Source organism: Nelumbo nucifera, chromosome 2 (genome assembly GCF_055504915.1).
Source record: "Nelumbo nucifera cultivar China Antique chromosome 2, China Antique-T2T, whole genome shotgun sequence".
Taxonomy (NCBI): Eukaryota; Viridiplantae; Streptophyta; class Magnoliopsida; order Proteales; family Nelumbonaceae; genus Nelumbo; species Nelumbo nucifera.
Window position 1 is genome coordinate 103,246,303 of NC_142650.1, and position 21,828 is coordinate 103,268,130.

At 39.2% G+C, this 21,828-nt stretch overlaps 2 protein-coding genes across 2 annotated transcripts; one reads left to right on the forward strand and one right to left on the reverse strand.

The window, feature by feature from the left end:
• The first annotated feature begins 1,607 nt into the window (after positions 1-1,607).
• LOC104587461 (DNA-directed RNA polymerase subunit beta) lies at positions 1,608-3,077 on the forward strand. Its single transcript, XM_010245079.2, has 2 exons — positions 1,608-2,295; positions 2,581-3,077. The coding sequence occupies exons 1-2, from the start codon at positions 1,704-1,706 to the stop codon at positions 2,793-2,795; spliced, it is 807 nt and encodes a 268-aa protein (XP_010243381.1). The 5' UTR covers positions 1,608-1,703; the 3' UTR covers positions 2,796-3,077.
• Positions 3,078-6,171: 3,094 nt separating this feature from the next.
• Positions 6,172-20,892, reverse strand: LOC104587460 (uncharacterized). The gene is made up of 8 exons (XM_010245078.3): positions 20,314-20,892; positions 19,378-19,749; positions 19,023-19,282; positions 17,712-17,853; positions 16,378-16,749; positions 16,122-16,253; positions 9,007-9,135; positions 6,172-8,913 (listed from the first exon to the last, which is right to left on the reverse strand). The coding sequence occupies exons 1-8, from the start codon at positions 20,458-20,460 to the stop codon at positions 6,490-6,492; spliced, it is 3,978 nt and encodes a 1,325-aa protein (XP_010243380.1). The 5' UTR covers positions 20,461-20,892; the 3' UTR covers positions 6,172-6,489.
• Between the last annotated feature and the right edge of the window lie 936 nt (positions 20,893-21,828).

The window sequence follows — 21,828 nt, forward strand, 5'->3', positions numbered from 1 at the left end:
GATCTAGAGTGATACGTGTCCACCTGCGACGCGCCATCCCTATGCAATTTGACAGTCCGATAGCTTTTCATGATTTTCTCTCTTTGAATCAAATTAACTTAAATGGCTAAACGTCTTTCCCTTTCTTTCTCACTCTTAGTTCTAAGTCTCTCATCTCCATAGTCTTCTTCTTCCCCAAATCGATTAAAGGCCTCCGAGTCTCCGATCAACGACCTTCGATTTCTCAGTCTCTCATCTCTTAGTTCTCTCTCTCATACTAAACACCTTTCCATTTCTCTCTCACTCTCAATTCTCAATCTTTCATCTCTCTAGTCTTCTTCTTCCCCAGACCGATCGATGACCTCCGGGCTCCGATCGACAGCCTCCGAGTTCTCAGTTCTCATCTCTCATCTCTCTTCTTCTTCTCCAATGGGAAAAAAATTATAGATTGACTGACGACCATCTCTCTCTCTCTCTCTCTCTCTTATTTTGAGTGCATAAAAAACTGAAAAACTAAACTGCAATTAACCGATCCATCGGTTAATCGGTCGACCGGTTAATTGGTTGCAACGGTTTGGTTTTGGTTCGAATATTCAAAAAACCGATCAGATCAATTCGGTTAAAAAAATAACCCCACGGTTCGGTTAACTGAACCATGAACACCCCTAGTTGTCTCGGGAGGGGGGAGGGGATTTGAGGATTCCCTATCCCTGATGGGGAATGGGTGCCTTGCCTTGAACCCGCCCTGCCACTTGGGCTGGGGCAAAGATGGAGTAGAATGTCTTGACTTATAGGAGCGGAGGACAAGGAGGGGTGCCTCATCCCATACATCGCGTGTGCCCTCAAGCCAATCAGACTTAAAGGCCTACTTAGGCCATGCCTGCATTGTATGGAATTCACATCTACACCCCAAAGAAGACGCCCTACAAACACCCCATAGTATATCCCAATCATGTATTGTATTGGAAATATCTCCCACTAGTAACTTGGGGAGATGTCCCATATGCACGCTGAAATGTGCATCTGGGGCGTTTGTGGGGCACAAATGTGATCTCCATTGTATGTGGACTTGATGCAAGTTCGGATTGAGCAAACCATATTGGAGGACATGTGTCATATCACACAAATTTGAAGAGGGGTTTAGGTTTTAGAATAAGAGGTTATAATTTAAAGGTTAAAGTTTAGATTTAGGGCTTCAATGCACGATTTGAAGGTTAAATTATAGAATTTTAGGGTTTAAGATTTAAGATTAAAGTTTAAGGGCATAGGATTTAAAGTTTTAGGGGGTGTTCTTTTTTTTTGGATTTTGAAAAGGGGGAAGTTGGTAAATGGGGTTTTGATTCCCATTGATCAAGAATCTCATATTTTTTTTTTTAGATTTATGTAACATCAAGAAAAGTTTATTTTCTCCCATCTCTTAGGTAAGTAAATAACTTTCTCACTTAAAGAAAATTATCAATATTTGAATAGAAAAAAATGTCTCTTTCAACAATAAATTTTTATGATTAAAATGATCATTATCTTGAAAAATAAAAAAACATGAATAATAAATGCAATTAGTGGTTTAAGTCTTTCCTCGGCAACACCTACCCAGTTACATAAATTACCGAAAAGCGAACGGGCCTAAAAAGCATGTATAACTTCAATTTTCAAATATCGTGACACTACTCCAGCAAACTCATAAACCTCTCTCCCCCTGCTGCACTATACCTCCTTCCTCGTCCATGGCTTCACTGTACTCGCCATCTTCCATCCTTCATCCGCCACTTCTCCCTTCATCACATCCTCGTCTCCAATTTCGTCGTCGGAATCAGTTATCTCTCCCCTTCTCATCTTCACAGAACTCGCTTCGTTCCTTCGGTGTCCCTCGTTCCTCCCCTGAGATTCCAACTCCTTCAACCGAAGCCCCCATCTCCATCATCACCTTCGAAGATATCGTGGAGAAGGACTGGTCGTTCCTCGAAACCGACGAGACGAACTCCGACGAACAACGTACTCGGAAGACTGACCGGATAATCTCCGCTGGACAAATCAATGGGGACTCTAGGGTTTTGGTTTCTATCGCCACAGAAGAATTTGTCGACCGCTTGGTCGAATCATCGCCGTCGTGCCGGCTTATGCTTTTCGTCCACGACTCTCTATTCGTTTTAGCCGGGATTAAAGAGAAACACGACAGTGTCAAGTGTTGGCAAGGCGAATTGATCAATGTGCCTGAGAAATGGACGCCCTTTGATGTAGTTTTCCTTTGCTACTTGCCTGCTTTGCCCTTTGAACTCGATAAGATTTTCGCTTCTCTGTCCCGACATTGTTCACCAGGTATCTTTCCTCAACTTATCTGATTGTTTTGTTCACCTTCGAGCCTTATAAAATCGTGAAATCTGGAGTGGGGATTCCTTATCAACCTCCAGAAATTGAACTATTACAGTTCGGAACAGAATACCCAAAGATTTTTTTTTTTCATTCATTCATTTTGTGTTTGAATTATGCTTGATTTGTTTTACTCCGAGTTGTAAAATCGCTTGAGTGGTTTTGGAGTAATGGGTCTTGAGATTTGTCTATCTTTTACCGTTTTAGTTAAACTTCTGACTGTGGTTTGCATAGGTGCAAGACTGGTAATCAGCTACTCTCAAGGAAGGGAAGTTGTAGAGAAGCAAAGACAACAGTATTCTGATGTGGTGATTTCTGACTTGCCTGATAGACTTACTTTGGAGAAGGTTGCAGCCAATCATTCATTTGAGATAGCTGAATTTGAAGACGAGCCTGGTTTCTACTTTGCTGTTTTGAAGTTTTGCAGAGAAGGCACCCCGGCAGAGTAAACTGTTGAGTTTGAGCTTCTGTTGTCACCAGGAGTTAAAAGAAACCATGACAACTTCATGTCCAAGAATTGGAAATGGGATCAGTAACTGCCATGGATTCATCTGAGTTTTGAAGTATATTTTGCATAGACAACCTTTTGTATTTTAGGGTGTTACCTGTTGCTAATCAATGCCTGTATTTGTAATTTTCATCTCTGATTAGATGATTTTAGGCCGGAAAATTGTTTTTCTTTTGAACTGTGTTTTTCGTTTTCAAATAAAATGCAGTCCTTTTTTTGATCAGTTTGACAACTTGGGTGTCTCAGTAATAACTCTGATTTCACTCATCTTTCCTTATTTCTTCTTAAAAAAGGAATATTTTTCCTCTCGATAACACTTCTTGCTCTTGTTTCAGACCCCTATAAAGTCTAAACCTATATTTTGATTTTGGATTTCTGAATTTTCTTTTTCTATCATTAACTTCTAAAAATTCTGAGCTTTCTGACTATGAAATCAGATTCGAGATTTAATAATCCTTTTCCTTTTCCTTTTTCTTCTTTATACTTTTACTTTATTTTTCCTTTTTTAGTTGATTGCCTAGTAGTTCTTTTTTTCTTAAGATTGCATGTTAGTTCCTATTTCAGGAAAAAAATAGTAAAACCACCTCCAATCTGTACTTGTTTTTGGTTCCTTATTGGTTCCTATTTCCTGAAGTTTTTCAATAGCCACCGTGTCATTTCTATCTCATTGATATAATGCTTGAACTGGAAAAGGATATCAATCTTTGGACTTTGTGGCACCGTGCCAATATCCCTCGCTAACCAGCAGTCGACCTCCAATACTTCGTTAGTAGTGGGTAAAAGCTGAGCCGTTGTTGATATTTACATCTTGGAACATATAAAACATGTGTGGAAGAATATCATTTGTAGGTTCGGGTTACCTCACGTGCTAGTTTCAGATAATGGAAAACAATTTGATGATATTAGATTCCATAATTGGTGTAGAGAATGGGCATCCACCAGCGGTTCATCTCGTTAAAAGAACTCCCCACTGTACTATGGGCATATTGGACTACGAACAGGATGGCCACCATGGAGACATCCTTCAACTTAACATACGGGACAGAAACTATGATTCCAACCATGATCGAAGTATCCACATTATGGACCGAAACCTATAAGGCAACCATTTGACAGCCCGTGCAGCATGATTGCCAACACGTAAGGCAACTTCGTTAATCAATGGTCCCCATGCTTGCTCCATGCATTCGTAACGTGGTGGGCAAGTTAGTTGAACATGTTATATCCAAGCATCAGGTGGCTTGATGTCCTGAGTCCTGACCAAGTTCCAGGTGCATCCAAAGCCTATATAAAAGTAAGATTAGCATTCAATTCATACTTTATGCTTCATTAAATTTTCACCTACCCCCTTTGGATAGCTTGATGACTAACTTGACCGTTAGAGTTACAAGCATGGGATATCACCCTAGGCCATCTAACCTTATCTTTCCCCTTGCAGGTGAACTCCAAACGACTCCAAGGACCTTGCCAGTTTTGATCCGCATGACAAACCATGATGCTTGTGCTTCTTTGTATCATTGTTGTATTACCTTTGTGTTTATCTATCTAATACTACTATTTTGATTTTTCCCTACACTAGCGTTCATTCTTCAAGTTCAAAAGAATCTTGGACATAAGTCTCTTAGGTTGTGTTTGTTTGAAGTGTAAAGGCAAAACTCCATCGGTGTAAAAGGAGTGGTCCAACATGTAAGCACAAAAAATGAACCGGATAAATGCAGCTTTTACACTGGTGTGCGTTTGGAAGAATAGTGCAAAATATATATACATTTGGATGAACAATGGTGTAAAACTACACCCATGTATTGATGACAAATAAGATTGCCAACACTATAATAACTAAGAGATGAAGCAACAATGCATATATATATATATAACATATTATCTATTGAGATGGGCTTTTGGCGAAGCTCGAGGCAAGGTAGACAAATACACCCCTACCCCGTCCTCAGTCACCAAAATTTTTAAGTTTTCCCAAAACCCACTCAACCTAGTCAACGGTAAATAAAACACCCTGACCAAGGCAGGGTGGGTCGGAGCCTAGGGTATGTTAAATGAGACCAGATCTGTTCCTCACAGAAGGCGCCTCACAAGCATATCCTACCATGCGTTGGGAACATCTCCCGTACTTTTAAGTTATTATTCAAAGGAGATGTTTCTAATGCACGGTGGATGTGCATGTGAAGCGCCCGAGTGTGAGGAGCAGATCCCGTCTCATGTTAGATTGCTATCTCTAACGTTGGCAAACAAAAGTATATCCATCTCACTAGGGCTCCGTTTGGGAAGAGTGCAAATGGCTGTTCAATGCATATATGCACTCTAATTCAATTTTGCTAGTGTTTGATAAGAGTCCATTTATCCCGTTCTGACAAAAAAATAAAAAATAGTCAAAACCGTTCAAATGATTAATCGCCCGGTTCAACAGTTCGCTGACCAAAATCAACGGTTTTGGGGGAAAATCCAATTTTTGGAGAAAATGGGACTGGTCACCTAACCGGTTCCCGGTTTTTCCAGTCCGACCGTCTGATATAGTCACAAAACTAAATCAATTTTGCATTTTCATGAATCAAGCATATTTGTATTTATACTGATAATTTTTGTATATGTACTTTTCCCAAACAGAGAATAGATTATTATTATTAGACTCAGCGTGTTGTACATGTGGAAATGGAAATGCCCCAACATGTAGATTCACACAAACTGCTTTTTTACTTCCGGCAATGAGCATGCAACAGGGTTGCAACTGACAAGGGAATGGTAGTGCTTTCGTGTCACTTCAATGTTAACCCTTTTTTTTTGTTTTTGCAATGGGTGAATGCCACTTAGATTAAAAAAATATATAAAACACTAAATCAGTCGTGAAGCCAGCTATATGAAATTGCGGTAAGTGAAGAAATAACATAACTAAAAAATGTGTGGCAGAAATCCGTATGCTGAGATGGATGCATAGAAAAACCATAAGGACATGATTAGAAATAAAGTTATTTGAAGGAGCCTAAAGAATAACTCGAATGGGTGATAAAAGGAGAGAAAGTAGACCCAGATTGTTTGATCACATGAATAGAAGACTATATGGAAGATCTGTAAGAAGAGGTGATTTGTTACAAGTTGAAGGTGCTAGAACTAAAAGGTAGGGGTAGACAAAAAAGAAATGGGCAGTAGTAACAAATATGATGAATGTCATTAAACAAAATGGAATGGCAAAACAGATTCATGTATCAGACCCCATATAGTTGGGATAAGACTTAGATGATGAAGAGGATGTGATGGTATAATAGATAATAAGTAATAGTAATGATAACCCAAATGGAGGCCAAAAATGAAATCAAGCAAAAATTATCTTCCCAGAGGAAGATCTATAAACACAACTGTGTGCAGAGATATAATATCAGCAAACAGAAAGGCTTTCAAAAATGTACCACTCGCAATTTTCTTTTTTCCTCTAGAAGAAATAAAAAAGAAACAAGACACATTTAGACTTTGGAATGAGAATCAACTGAGGATGAATACATGGTAAAATTGGAATTCTCAAAGACGATTATTATCTAATGAAATACTACAAGTGCTCACTCCTTCATAACCAAAGAAAGGAACAGGGACGGAATTCTAACAGCCACCTTGGTTCTTCCCATAGTATATCAGAAGAACGAAAACCTTGTCCCATTACTTGCCGCAAACAAACTGTATTCTTCAACAGTTATCTCTTTCTTGGTGCAAGTATGATCATCCAGAGCAGGATCTGCTGGTGAATTCGATGAAAAATCCCCAACTGTTCCCTCTTTTAAGGGCCCTGGATTCAAATTATGTCCATTTGCCACTGCCACAGGCCCACCAAAATGGAATAATGAGAAGTTTTTGTTGTCATTGTACAGTTTAGCAGTCCTAGTAAGACCATCTTCTCCACGTGAAGGTGTTGCTGTTGGAGTCTGACCACTTGGTGCTATTTTCTCCAGGGGACATTCAGTTGTCACTGTATCGGCTACACTAATGGCGGCATCCTGTGCCCCACCAAGTTTAGCATTCTTGCTCTGCTCCTTTGAGGTTACACCATTGACTTTGTTAACAGGCTGATAGACCGGAAGTTGGGCCACATTAAGCAATGGAGTTCTCAACTGTTGTATACCACTGTATTGCATGCAGAAGTGTGAAGGCTGGTTCGTTGATAGGCCATACCCTAAAGGGCTAGTGAAGATGTAGCCACTGGGTTGGGGAAATGGCATTAGCCCATTTGCTGCAGGAGCTGAAGGCCAAGAAGCTCGATTCTGATGGTAGTAACTCACGGTGGAAGGTGCTGGGAACACAGGCAAATGTATGCTTTGATTATGCATTGGTGGAAGCACATTGTGCTGCTGAGAACCCATATCAACTGTAATTCTACCAGTATCGGGAGGACGGGAACATTTTATTTGTAGGTCCACTGTAAAATTGCTTCTTATGACAGAGTTTGTTAATGGAGACCCAACATCTGTCCTGCTTCTGATAGATTCCCCTCCATTTGTACTCTGTTTGTCATCTACTCCAGCATCCTGGCATTTATGAAAACCATTGTCATCACATGTTGAAACATCTCTTCCTTCTGATTGTTGGCTAGCATCTTCTGAATCTGATGTTGACGATGATTCTACATTTTGTGTACTTGAAGAGGTTATACTGCTATCACCTTCACTAAGGCATGAAGAGCAGTTATCTGAACTGGAAGTGCTGCTAACTGAGGGATCAGAAGTACCATTTCTAGAAAAAGAAAGTATAGGACATGATTCAACTCCATCAGCAGCAGCATTCTTTGAACAGTAAGGGGCCTTTGTTTCCAAACTAAATGCACTCTGGCAGCCCTCCTCCACTCTTGGGCTGGAGTTTTTGGATTCCTTCCCATTAGTGTCCTTGTTACCTTGGCATTTATCTGAATCACCACCATCTCCTGAATTTCCAGAATGTTCATAAAGATACAGCTCATCTGTTGACTTGAGAATGCTATCAGGTTGTTGCAATCCAGTCTCATCTTGATTGCATTTATCATTTTCACATTCATCGACCTTGATAGTAGATAAATTCAGAGTAACATCGGGATCTGAGTTGCTGTGGGAGTACCTTTTCCGCACATCCATTGGCTCCCATACTTTCTTGGTATGAAACACATCTCTGCTAGGAATGCTTCCTGAGATGACCTTGCTTTTGGGATTTCCACAACTATCAGACATAGAAGATCCATGATTATACTTGTTATTGCGTGGCCTAGGCAAATCAGATGCAGATTCTGACTTGTTCATGGTTTTGCTCTCCCTACAAGATCTGATAACAGAAACATGAGAGGCATCTTTTGCTCTGTAATCATTATGTTGATTACAGCTGCAGAAATGGAATTCATTTCTATCACGCATCTTGAAACAGTGAAATTTCTCACCAAACCTAGGACTAGAATTTCTTGTGTTTGGTTTAACAGAATTGCTTCTTTGCCTGCCTACTCCATTCATGCACCCGGAAGAAGTTTCTGTATATGTGCCATGACATCTCCGTTCAGATTCATCAAACAGAACCCTGTTGTCATAGACAGTTGAGGATCGGCGTCTATCGCACCATTTGGAAGCTGGATCAATTTGAAAATCTTTCCTGAATCTCAGTTTCCGGCGAGAAGATTTTGATTGCTCAATTGCAAACAAGCCATTCCCATCCTTTGGAAAGATCTTCCCTTCAGCAACATTATATGTGTGCCTTACACTATCATTGTTTGGGTCTGGCACATTGGAAATAGTAGATGCATTAGGGAGTTGTTCATCTTGAATATCTGGAGGCCTGCATGTAACATCTCCAGTTTCACTGACTGAATCCACGGAATTGACAGTATTATTTGGTTTGTCATGAATACTTGGGGGTGAATCGTCCATAGAAGCATCAAGAGTAATTGGGATTTCCTTTGATTCATCACATTTCTTTTCTCTTTCCTTTTCTTTCCCTTTTAATCTCTCTTTCCTTCTGAGCTTTTTCTCTCGTTCTTTTGTCCTTCTCCTCTCCTTTCGCTCTTCTTCCTCACGCTTTTCTTTCTCTTCTTCCTCAAGAAGCTTGATCTGCAGTGTATAAGCAAATGGCATGGAAGTCACTAATATCTCTCATCTCAAAACTAGAAAGAAACTTGATAATTAATTGACAGCATTGGGTACCTGCTTTTCTAAAGTGATAATTTCTTTGCATGCAACATGAACACGTTCTTCCAGCAATTTTAGCGCAAGACAGACAAATATACTATGTGCATTTTGGCGAGCTGTTCCTTCTCTGAAAGCCTTTTCTACCTGGAAAAAGCATATAACTGGCATTAGGTTATGCACACATTTGGAAAAATACGAAGTAAGGTATATGAGATTATGCAGTGTGTGCTAATTATATTTCTTTCTTCTTGATGGAAAAGAGGACAGGCCATGGAGAGCATGCTTCATAGTACAATAACTCACATAAGAATTGTTCCCATCACAACTGTCATATTCTTCATCACAACAAAGACTTATTCTTAATATCTGTTCTAGGCTACAGAGATTTTTTTTTTTATAAATAACAAATACTTTTATTAAGAGATATTAATATAGAAAAATACAAAGGGAGGGGTAAACTCTTAACCCTCCCAAGAGAACATTTCAGATTACAATGTTGCCCAGAACAAATTATCTCTTCCCACCCCTTGTTTAGCTAATGCATCTGCCAAGGAATTGGCACACCTCTTAGTCCACTGAAATTTGACTTCCATATTTTGTACGAGAGATCTAATTTTCTTCTTTTCATTCAGAAACTTCCACAAGCTAGAATCATCTTTCATTAACCAGTTGATAGTCAATTTACAATCACCTTCCACTATCAGGTTTCTAATATTTAATTCTCGAGCTCTTTTTAACCCTTCCATAACAGCCAATATTTCAGCTCTAAGAGAGTCCCCCCAGTCAACAGGACCCGAATACAGTGCGATAATTTGACCTCCATCATCCCTGAAAGCTCCCCTATACCCGACAGACCTGGATTTCCTTCGCTGCTTCCATCAAAGTTTAATTTAGTGAACCCTAAAGCTGGAGGGGACCAAACTGGGTGAAATACATTCTTCCTTGGAACTGACCAAGCCATTTCTTTCCACTTCCTGATGATATCTCCTTCTGAATAGTTTTCAAAAATGTGCTCTTAGCCCACTGAATCACCCTTATGGACTTTTATGGAAATTAGATCAGTAATTACACCTTTATTTCTTTCTTTCCCATGAAAGGTCCGTTGGTTCCTTTCCTCCCAAACTGTCCAACATACAGCTGCTCTTACACATCTCCATAGAATTTTCCCTCTTCTTCAGCCCCCTAACAGTAGTAGAATGGAATAGGCTACAGAGAATTTATTAACCAATTCCAGTTGAATAGTACAACATATATTGTCTAAAGTTGAGTTTATATGACAAGACAACATTAGAAAATGAAGCTCACAGCTGGCTGTTATTATGGCTGAAAATGTGATCCTAAGGAATATGGGCATTAATTCATCAATGAAGGTGCAGTACCATGAACAAAAATGAGCATTTTCTCTTGTCCAGGAGATTCTTCACCACAGAAAACTTGGAATGCAAGGTATTAATTAATATAATCTACTAACGCTGTAAAAGCATTCCAAAAAGTTACCTATACTTGCAAAAGAATGCCCCGACAGACCAATAAAAAGCCAAACATTTACTAGTAGAGAATATGCTGAAAGTAGCATTAGATTTAGTTAGAAGTATACAATGCTAATTAAATGCAACTTGGAACTTTGGTGACTTCTCCTACTCTCACCTTGTTACATGGAAACCCCATCTAATAGCATGCATATGTATACATTTTTTTATCGGTAACATGCATAAGTCTATTGGCATCAAAGTTTCCCCCTTCTTTCTCGGTTTCTCTAATTTATTTATTTATTCCTTTGATGGATTCCAGTTATAATCAATTCCCCATTAGATGCATAGGCCTAACTAAAATGAAAATACATGACACACTACCGGTTTTCTAAGTTCATAATGGTATTAACTCTTTCCTGCAATCTGAAAAACATAATGAACAGGCATAACAAATTGCATCACAGCAATGCAAGACTTCACACTGGATGACAATGGGCAGTAAAGGTCTCAATTACATGGTGTGGGAGAAACTCTAGAATATTGAAAAACAAGGAATTGAGTTTGATATCATCATTGATCTAATCCTAGTAGGAGTGGCCCAATGCATGTTGAAAAGGGAGGAACTTAGAGAGATTTTCATTGATTCTATGCCTGGGGGTTGAGCTAACTGTGACAGCAGGTAGCTCAAATATTATTGCCATATGCAATGCGACAAATAAAATGAACTTTGATGGCTGTTGCCTGCCATCTTGGTAAGCCAGGCCCATCAGTCGTTGTAGGAGTGTTCAGAAATTAGGATAGTAGGGTTTTGGCTCTGCTAGTAAAGGGATCTCCATGAAGGCAGAGCCCTTTGCATTGATTCAAACATCAAAGTTGGCCTTTGTAGCAGCATGGGTTGATTTGATGATTGTCAGGTTTTAATATGGTCCTTGACCTAAGGCACTTGACTGGAGCAGCAAGAACATTAGTATCTAATATAAACTGCTTGTTCTCCTAGGTTTTCCAATAAACTCGCTGATTCCTTAGGCCGGGCAGGGCTGATTAAAAAAATAGTTGGGGGTAGGAGTGGAGGGTGGGGGCACCATGCCCCGGGTTGTAAAAAAAAATGATTTTATTTTAGAAGTATTTGTATGCCAGCCTTTGGCCATTTCCATGATGTGTTTCCTTCATTCCAAAACCAATGGAATGCTGGATTTTTCTCTTTGTACTAAAAAATATGATTGTAGTTATTGACAAAAAAAGGGCCTCAATCGCGTATTTCATCCTATTCTGTATTAAGAACACTACAATATGAAGTAACTTGAAGACTTCCCACTTTCCTTTATAGACAAGGCCTAGATTTCCATTATTTGACCAAAATGTAAGCCTTGTTTAACTCCCTTCATGATGTAGATTCTAACTTCAACATTCAACCTTCTTTTTCTTAACCAATTTACGACAAGTACTTGAAACAAAGACATTTCAACTAGATATTTCAATCTTTAACATGGACTCATAACAAGGTTGACATGAAAATCTTCTCCCATGAGTACCTCAAAAGAATCCAGAGGATGGCCAAACCTAAGATCTAATGGATGGCAAACTCACTATTGCCATCTGAGTGTCAATCTTTCCAGGTTGGAAAGTTGTCCAAACTATATGGGGTCGGCTATATGAATCCTGTTCTGCCATTCCATTCTGTTCAGTGACATATCCATCATTAATTTATGGGTACACAAATCATTTCATATTAAATCCACCCAAGTCATTGTTGGTTTGCCCCTAACTCTTCTAGCTCCATCTCGTAACATATCACTTTCTCTAATAGGTGCTGTAGATGGTCTTCTATGCATGTGAGCAACCATCATATATGTAACCCAGGATACCATAGATTACACGATTGCCCAAAATAAAGTGCGTCTATCAACTCCTTCCTTTTCTAACATATTCGCGGATCTGCCAACCCATTTGCTTCCCTTTGTATCCATCCAAAACTAGAATTATATTTTTTGCAAGTAGGTCAATTTGTCTGAAGATAAATCTGAGTTTCCAAGGTGCTGAGTCAATTTGCTTTGCCCATGTTATGACCAGTAGTGAATCCCCTTCAATTTCCAGCTCTCTTGCTCCTAACTACTCGACAACTTTCGATCCTTGAAAGAGAGCCTGAGATTTAGCCTGAATTGAGTCACCAAACCCGATTGGTTCTGAAAACAGTGCCACTTCTACTCCCTGATGATTGGGAAAAACTCCCCCTCTTCCTGTTCTCCCCAAATTACCAAAGGAGTTGCTGTCAAAGTTTAGCTTTAACTTATTTAATCCTGGTGGTTTTCATTCCATTCTTATACTTTCTCTATTGGTTTCTAAAAGTGTCACTTCTCTCCAATTCCTTAGTATGTCACCAGTAGAAACACTTCTGAAGAGCTCCATGTGACTAACCATCTCAATCTTCTTTCTCTCATTTTATCACCTATGGAGCTACTCCTAGGTTCCTTCATATGACTTCATTTCTAACCCTGTCCTTTCTACTTTTACTACTCATCCATCTAGGCATTTGCATTTCTGTCATACTCATTTTTTGGACATGTTGTTCCTTAACTGTCCAACACTCCGCTCCATACACCATATTGGCCTTACAACTGTTTTATAGAATTTTCCTTTTAAGGTGGTATTCACTTATCACATAAGACTTCAGATGCAACCCCGCATTTTGCACAACCTGCTCTAATTCTATGGGTGACATCCTCTTCAATCCCTTCATCGTTGTGAATTATTGAACCAAGGTAAAAAAAGAGGTCACGTGGAGTCATCTCTTGGTCTTCAATCCTAAGTGTACCCTGGTTTGCACTCCTGTTCTTATTAAATTTAAATTGTATATATCTATTTATTTTAAAACCTCCTGTTTCTAAATATCTAATGCAGTTGTTATAAACCAAATTTTGCATTTAATCCTTCACTAGTTTGATCAATTAATATTATGTCATCACCAAACATTGGGCAGCATAGGACCTCCTCTTGCATATTTTCAGTCAATTCATCTATGACTGGTGCATATAAATAAACTTGGTGAAGACCCATTGTAACTAGTGAATTGGATCAGATTGCAACCCTGGTTCAATTGGGTTCTTAGGACTGGATCAGTGTGAGTTATGAACTTGGAAAATAACAAGAGCACCTAGGTTTTTACTTGGACCTACCTATTTTCCCACCCCTTTCTTGCTGAAACCCTTCTACTATTGGCTGTTAAACCATGTATCCAATGGTTTGGATGACCTGGTTACATTGGAAGTCACATGTCATTCCTTTGCCATCCAATTCACCCTGCACGATCCAAGATCACTAGCTTTATTTTCTCTCTGAAGGTTGAACAACTTATCCTGGTCCATTAAAATTTGAAATTAAAAAAAAAGAAAGAAAAAAAGCCTCCCAAGGCAAGTTCATCACACCAATTTGCCCATGTTAAATGTCATGATTTAGCTTCTGGCATCTTCCCTGACCTTGATCTCAGCCTTTTGCCTCATTTCACATGTTCCACCATATGGGGGCAACTGTTCTTCCCCTTACCTGGGTAATTGTTCCCTTCTCTGGCTCCAACTACCTATGATGATTTTCTTAGAAAAAATATGCCCTCAAGGAATTGTACTATGATTTCTGATGCTATACTGTCATAAGTTTCCACCATCAGATCTGACATCTCCTCAACCCCAAACTCCAATAGAACTGAAGATACATATGATAGACACTCCAGCCAAATGTTTTTTATTCGTAAGTGTAGGCGTTTATTAATTATAATAAAGGAATGAATTATGTACCATATGCCACATGTTGATCGAATGCAGAGTGTCACTTACTGCAATGTTCACCATTAAAGGTATTAACCCTTACCATCTGATCTTTATCCTCACCCTTTTGCATGTCACAAGTTCAGGAATTCACATTTTGAGCCATGATGATACTCCCCACAGTAATAACATCAATTATAGTCTGGCTCCATAGGAAAAGGTAGACAATAGGTGGGGATTGATCTTTTCTGTCTGGATCATTTTGTTAGCACCCAATGCATGTGCTCCATCAGTCCAACAAAGTCTTTTCAATATTGGAAAAAATAGGCCCTCCAAATATACTGCCATAAGCTTCTACCATCAGATCCTTGGGCATCATCATCTCCCAAAACTCCATTGGAACTAAAGATACAGATGGCAGAAATTCCAGTGAAATGTTAATCAAATACATAGTTCAACTAAATGCAATGTTCACCATGAAAAGCACTATCCCCTTGCCATCCGATCATCATCTCACCCATTCACATCTTGCAAGTTCAGGAATTAGCATTTTGAGCCAAGATGAAACCCTCCACAATAAACCCAAGTACTTAAATAGTAATCTGGCTCTAGATGAAGGTAGAAAATAGACCCTGAGCATAGGTGGGATTGGGCTTCTTTGTCCGGATCATTTCATTAGCATCCAATGAATGTGCTACACCAGTCCAACAAAAATCAGAATATTTTCCAATATTTCTTCTTTAGGATATCCTTTGCAAATCACAGGTTGAACAGGAACAGGTGATGAATTCATTTTTCACCTTCACCCCACAGCTGCTTCACATTCCTTGATTGCCCATTGTTCCACCATTTATGAGTTGGCTTGCCTTCAAAGTGGCCAATGATACAGACTTGAAACTCCTTCCAAGCCATAACCTTGATATCCTCTATGACTATGAAAAAAGGTTTTCCTATCTTTAAAAGTACCCTCCTTTTCCATAAGCCAAACTAGAATTCTGGCTGCCTCCTTATACAAGGTCCCATTTCTAGCCATTGCCTTGTGTCCAGTTTCCTGTACCTGGCTTCTGAACTCCAGCAGGATTAAACTACTACGCTTTACCATTCAGTTAGAGTAGTTCTTGCAGTAAATCATCATCAGAAGACATTCTAAAAAACTTGCTAAATACTAGATAAGAACTGAGGAAATTGAATAAGGATTTACTTTGGAAAAAAAAAATCATTTATTAGAGTCAAGTACAAAATTGAATAATCATGCCTAGTTTAGAAATCTTACTCTTAGGTTTAGTCTAATTACCCCAAAGGTCTATATATATACAAAATTTTGGATGGAAAGGAATGACCTATAATCAGAAATCAGTAACCTAGAAACTTCACAAACTTGACTTGATATATCCCCATGGTGGTTCCTGATCCCCTCTAGAGTTTCTGCATCACAACTAATCTTTTGGAGGATCATGCTCAATGGGAGAAAGAAAAAAAAAATAGTTTCCCCAGTAATGATTCTCTCTAAAGTTGCATCCGTACAACAGAACCAGTAATAATTTTTATTTGATTGGCAATTTTAACCACTTCAATGCAATCTTAGTTTCAATTTTCAAATCCTTTTGCATTATCTCCCACAAGCCCATTCAAAAGCTTGCTTTATGATCTCCCTAGAAAACAAAAACCAGAACCCATTATCAACTGAGAATATTGTGCCATGACCTTGTAATGCAAGTTATAGAGATGTTTTCTGATTCACATTCATGTTCTGCCTGATTTTATGATAGATGGGGCCATATTTCTAAGCATTTCATATTTTCAGTGTAAAGAGTTATATAAAAATCATATAAATTCTTCTAAGACAGGAAACAGATCAATTACGCCCAAATATGACAATAACCAGCTGACTGGAACATGCCTGTTCCTTGAAAATAACAGTAGCAGCATCTAGAAGAAATTCTCGAGCAAGTTCAGGACTCTTCGCATGCTTTTGGGGACGCGAGCCTTCTCCATCCAGCTCATTTCCATCCTTGTCCATGGAATCATCATCCTGCAAGTGCATATGGCCACAAAGCACCAAAGGAAGCATCTTACATATTTTGCTGAAGGAATGCAGTACAAAGAATTGAACTGCCAGTAAAAATAATAGTAAACAGGTTTAAGTTCTTCACTACCTCTTCTTCCTCTGTTTCTTCAGCATGCTCAAAAAACCTTCTGATACTTTCCCCTTTTGTTATTGTAACAAGTCCATCTCCAACGACAAGCCTCTGATGGACACATGGCTTACCCTTCAACGCATGGGCTTTAACAGAAAGTTCAGTGCAACGACCATCTAGCTTCCAAGCCCTTAATGTTATAAAGCATGCACTCAAACCACCAAGGTCAAGGCCATTTGCTTGGACACTTCCATTCATGCCAACATCCTCAAACTCTAGAATGTCAGATTTTCCTTCTCCTGTTCCAAGAGCCCATTCAAAGTGATGGTATGTTCCAACATTTTCTGTGAAGGACAGGTGCCAATCAGCATGGACTGAATCATCAGATACCTGGAAAGAGTAGAGCATGATTTCAGGTCTTAGAACAAAAATAGAAGTCTTGACATATTCTTTCATAGAAAAATCATCATCCCGTTACTTAGCTCAAGCAGTCATGTTTTTTTGGCCACTCACGCATTCTAACTTTATGATTATATACTATAGACAATTTAGAAAAACAAATGTCACCTGATGTAGATCCAATGAATGAGGTTGTGGAAGGAATAACTACTAAGGTTATCCATTGGTTGAAATCCTGTGATCTTTTTAAGGATTTCTCAGTTGAAGACATTTATAGAAGTTGGGGTATTATGCCATCTACTACTACTTCCAAAGCTATGATACAGGAGGTTTGGTCCCCACTGGCACAACAAAGGGTGAAACTGAACTTTGATGGAAGCTCTATAGGTAATCCAGGCCCATCTGGTATAGGAGGTGTTTTCAGAGATAATGGCTTTGTTTTCAGGTCCAATAGGAGTTGGAGATTCCTTAAGAGCGGAAATCTTGGCACTACATCAAGGTGTAAAACTGGCCAAACAGTTGGGGTTACAGCAGATTGAGATAGAGGGAGACTTCAAGTTGGTAATTGGGTGGATGCAATCAGGGCAGCTGGGAATTTGGCAATATAGACAGCTGATAAGGGAAATTCTTAGCATAACAAGGGAGGTGGGTGTTTGGTTCAAGTGGGTAAGGAGATCAGCAAATGGTTTTGCTGACGCCCTAGCAAAAGAAGGGACTGCAGGGGAGAGTCTTTTTTGGGCAGTGCTGTAATGTTTGATGTTTATTGGATCAACCTTTTCTAATAAGGGTTGAATTCTGTATTTCAGGTTAATTTATCTCTAATGAAAGTTATCGTTTCTGATAAAAAAAAAACAAATGTCACCTGAATATGCCAAGCCACATCATGACAACAAACCACAAAGGGACAATGTAGATAGATGAAGTATGTCTAACAAAAATAGAGGAAAATGCACCTCATATTGGAAAGCTGTATCTGCAACACAAAACCAACTGGTGCAGCGAGGTTCCCTCCTCATGCGCTTCAGCTCCTTCAGCTCTTTGAATTCACGAATAACATTCCTTCTGCAATCTCTGCAAAACCTCTTGCTATCAAACCTGTGGCATGAACCTCTTGCTATCAAACCTCTTGCTATCATTCCTTCTTAAAACTGTTTTTTTTTTCTTTTTTGGGAAAAACAAGTTTATAAGACTGTTAAAAGTGATAACATGATATAATGCATTACATGAACATCAGTTGGTCTTGCAGTGCAATAGCTAAGGACATACATTGCAAATATTTAACTGATCACTAGAAGAACTCACAAGTTGGTTATTAGCAGCACTGTGTAGACAAAGGTTTGTTTTTAGTTATCTTCATACTGGAAAAAAGATAAGTTTCCATTAATCTTTGCTCCATTTAGACAAATTTTTAAAAACTTCACATTTACATAACTTCTCTTAGGAAGGTCCACAAAATACTCTGTAGTACGTATCACTGTCTAAGTCATGCCTAACATGTTGGCCATTAACTCAAGAGAACCTTCTAGAAGTGACTTGACAAATCATTTCTGCTTCTCCTAAAGATTCTAGAAAACAAAATTACATAGGAATGGAGAAGGTTGAGATGGATTTAAATACAGTACCATATTAAAGTGCCTTATTCTTTTTTCCTTTTAAAAAAAAGAACAGAAATATCTTTTGGATCAATAACAGCATTTTATAAGTAGAAGAAGAAAAATATAAAATCCCATAAATATGTAGTACGAATAACAGATAACTATATTGTCCATAAAATACAAACAACACAAGCTAAATTAACCAAATACCAAATGAAAAGGAAGAAACTTCATAAATTCATAATTTGCTTCTCAACTTGTACATTTTCCAACAAAGTGAACATTGCTCCATTGAGAACAAGTCCTCCACATAAACTACTAACTGTTGGCTATAACAATTTTCCTGATGCTGGGTATTCACAATTCATATGAACCACCATATATGCTCAATGTCCTCCAGGTTTGGCTTTTCCAGGCTTATTATCAAAATATTCATTCATAATAATACAGAAGAATTTTTGAATTGTCTCTAAACATTTTCCAATGCAAATACTGAAAATGGTTAGTCTTTCAAGCTATTTATTCTCACTTTCCTATTGTTGTCACCCTTGGGCCATCAGCATTAGAGCCTCAAAGGCTCAAACTACCATGTACTTTCTTGTGCCAACTACTTGTAATGGTTTTGAAAACTAGATGGTAAGCACTAGAAATTTACAGATCAAAACATACCTATACATGAGCCTCTCAATAAAATCCTCTTCTTTCATTTGTAGAAGAGATTGACGAGTCTCATCTCCAAGTGCTGACCAGAAATCTACCAGCGTGTCACAAGAAAGTCTGGCTGTATGCAAAGCACATGTTTCTCTAGTTCCATGCCCCCTGCCATAATTAGCAACTCCTTGGCTTATCCACCCCCTACCTCCCCCACCACAGGCATCAGGGTAAAGCAATTCCCGCTCCCGTTCTCTGGCACGCGCACTATCAAAAACCTGAAACAAATGATAAAATGTCAAAACTACATAAAAGAGCAAGTCTGGGGAGAAAACTGGGATCTTATCAGATTATGAGGAATCATTAGACTGACATTTTGAAGTGGCTTGAGTGATTTTGCCTCTATAAAGCAGTCCAAAAGTGTTAGCATCCCATCTCGAGTTGCAGCCAAACCTCCCCAAGGATGAACAGAAGGATCTTGGAAGTCATCATGACAGCTCAAAGGCGAAATATTCAATCCACTATCATTCTGAATTTTCAAAGTTCCTGCTCTGCTGCTGGGAAGGTGTCCATCTGCACCTTCCTGCTGCAAAGACTTCCCATACATGACAATCTGCGAAAAACTTTCCAGCAGCAAACCATTGCATCTAGAGCAGTAAAGGTTCTTACGAGCTTGTTCAAAGAGTGTCTGTTTATCAATCCTCAGGAGTTCCTGCCTAGCGTGAGGGGGCAGCTCACTCCAGAACTACACCACAAGCAGAGAACAAAGTGTTAGTGCATAGTCCACTTCAGAACTACATCATCTTTTCCACGAGCTATCCATTAAATAAAGTCACGAACAAAAGGGCAGCTTATCTAATCAACCCTGCATTAGCTCTAAAACTAATCATCGCAGATTCTCCACTTCGAATCCAAACTGTAGTAGTATATTTGAGACATCAATAAGGCAGAATCAAAACAAAGAATTAATTGATAATGGCCAAGGCATTCGAGGACAGTAATGCTGTTATCCCGCCACATCCGTTATAAATCACTACAATGCGGCCGGGAAGTGCATAAGATTATAAAAAGTACATATTACTGCAACGGATTCGGAGAATCAAATACAGAAAAAACAAATTAACTGTACTCGTCATTAGACCTAGCACTCTGAGAACACTCTCAACCTATCATTTGAAGTTTGGTATCCAATCGAAGCCCTGGTTTTTCCACCTTGTTTCGTACAGAAACCAATAGATTACTATAATTTACTGGGATTCAAGTTAAAACAACTACTGAGAATTAAAAAAAAAGGTGCAAAATCTAAGACCTTCTGAAGCTGATCGAAGGTTACGTCGTCGCGATGCTTCGACCAGATTCCGTTCTTCGATATCGATCCGGTGGAGCACGACGACGACGAATACAACGAAGACGAAGCATTGCTGAATTGAGCATTTCTCTGCGCTAGTCCGGGCATCTTCAGGCTCTGGAAGATCTAGTTCTCGATCCTCCCATGCTTCTTTCAGCTCCACCGGGTTCACCGCCCGATACAGATCGAAAACCAATCGATGAAGCAACAGGCCATGCGGATACAATGCAACAATGCGCGATTCAACGCGCGAACGCCGATAGAACGTTCGGAGATCGGAATCCAATTATTCCAGATTGAAACGAATCGATCCTGAGCTGAATCCGATTGCTTTGTGATAAAAATCCAGCGAGTTTGTCAGATCGGAGGCCCGGGCGATCAAGAAGAAATGAAATTTAGGGGAAATATTGAAGGAAAAAAGGGAGGCGACAGAGGCGTCTTTTTGTTGATGAGATTTGGTGCTTTGTGTATTTGTATCATACCGGGGGAGAGAGATGGAGAGAGAGAGACTCTTATCGTGGTTAAAAGCTAAAGAGAGATAGAGAGAGAGCAGGAGACGGTCGTTTTATTAAACTTGTGTAATTCTTATATATCACAGGGTCAAAAAAGATAATACGCACGAAGGCACAATATATACGCTTATCATTAGGTATGATTGTGAATGGAAGAAACGAGGAACAATAAACCCCCGGAATAGATTAGTATTTCTCAGGCTGTGTTACAATAAAACCACTAGCGAGTAGTGATTTTGTCAGTTTCAAAATAAGATGGAGAGACTTCAGTCTAACGTGCGCGCGCGGGCAACAAAGCCGGTGGTTACCCACTTCAGTTTCAATATCACAAGGCTGCGCCCAAAGTAAATCTTCTTCTATGTACATAGTGACGCCGTGTCGATGTGTTTTCGCGACGCGCTCGTGTACCGTCTCTCTGACACACGTATGTTGTTTTTCTGTCAAGCATAGCCATCATCAGAGCCACTAAAACAGTGGGCCCGTCATATTACATGTACATGATAGATTGGGTGATGAGTAATCTTTAATGGGCTCCATCTTGAGATAACGAGATGGATTCGACGCATATTTGATAACGTCATGATAGCACAGAGCAATGGATTAGATTCTTGTGGTACGTTGATGATACCATATAACCATAGTACCAGTAATATGGAAGCGGCCTTTTACCACTGTCTGGAGAAAACGAGAAGAAACGACCCAATAGACGAAAACGACGCGATAATTTGCGGTTTGAGAAACAGGTTTCCGAGTTGAAATCGAATCGAAGCCCGTAAATAGAAAATTGACAATAAAAATAACTAAATAAATAAATAAGAACAAAAACAGCTCGGACGGAATTGAAGAATGAAGACGGTGGACGAGAAAGTGTCTTTATTCTGAGTCATAGTGTTGTCATTTTGTCGAAAGATGAGGAGTTTTGTTACTATAAATTTGGTTCAATCACTGGCTTTCGCACGTAAGG

Bases quoted from the DNA above. Each gene is read 5' to 3' on its own strand.
- LOC104587460 (XM_010245078.3), bottom strand. From the start codon at position 20,460: ATGCCCGGACTAGCGCAGAGAAATGCTCAATTCAGCAATGCTTCGTCT. The intron at 16,750-17,711 runs GTGCATTTTCCT...TACTCTTTCCAG, and splicing joins ATACAGCTTTCCAATATGAG to GTATCTGATGATTCAGTCCA. The intron at 16,254-16,377 runs GTAGTGAAGAAC...ATGCACTTGCAG, and splicing joins AAGAAACAGAGGAAGAAGAG to GATGATGATTCCATGGACAA.
- LOC104587461 (XM_010245079.2), top strand. From the start codon at position 1,704: ATGGCTTCACTGTACTCGCCATCTTCCATCCTTCATCCGCCACTTCTC. The intron at 2,296-2,580 runs GTATCTTTCCTC...TGGTTTGCATAG, and splicing joins GTCCCGACATTGTTCACCAG to GTGCAAGACTGGTAATCAGC.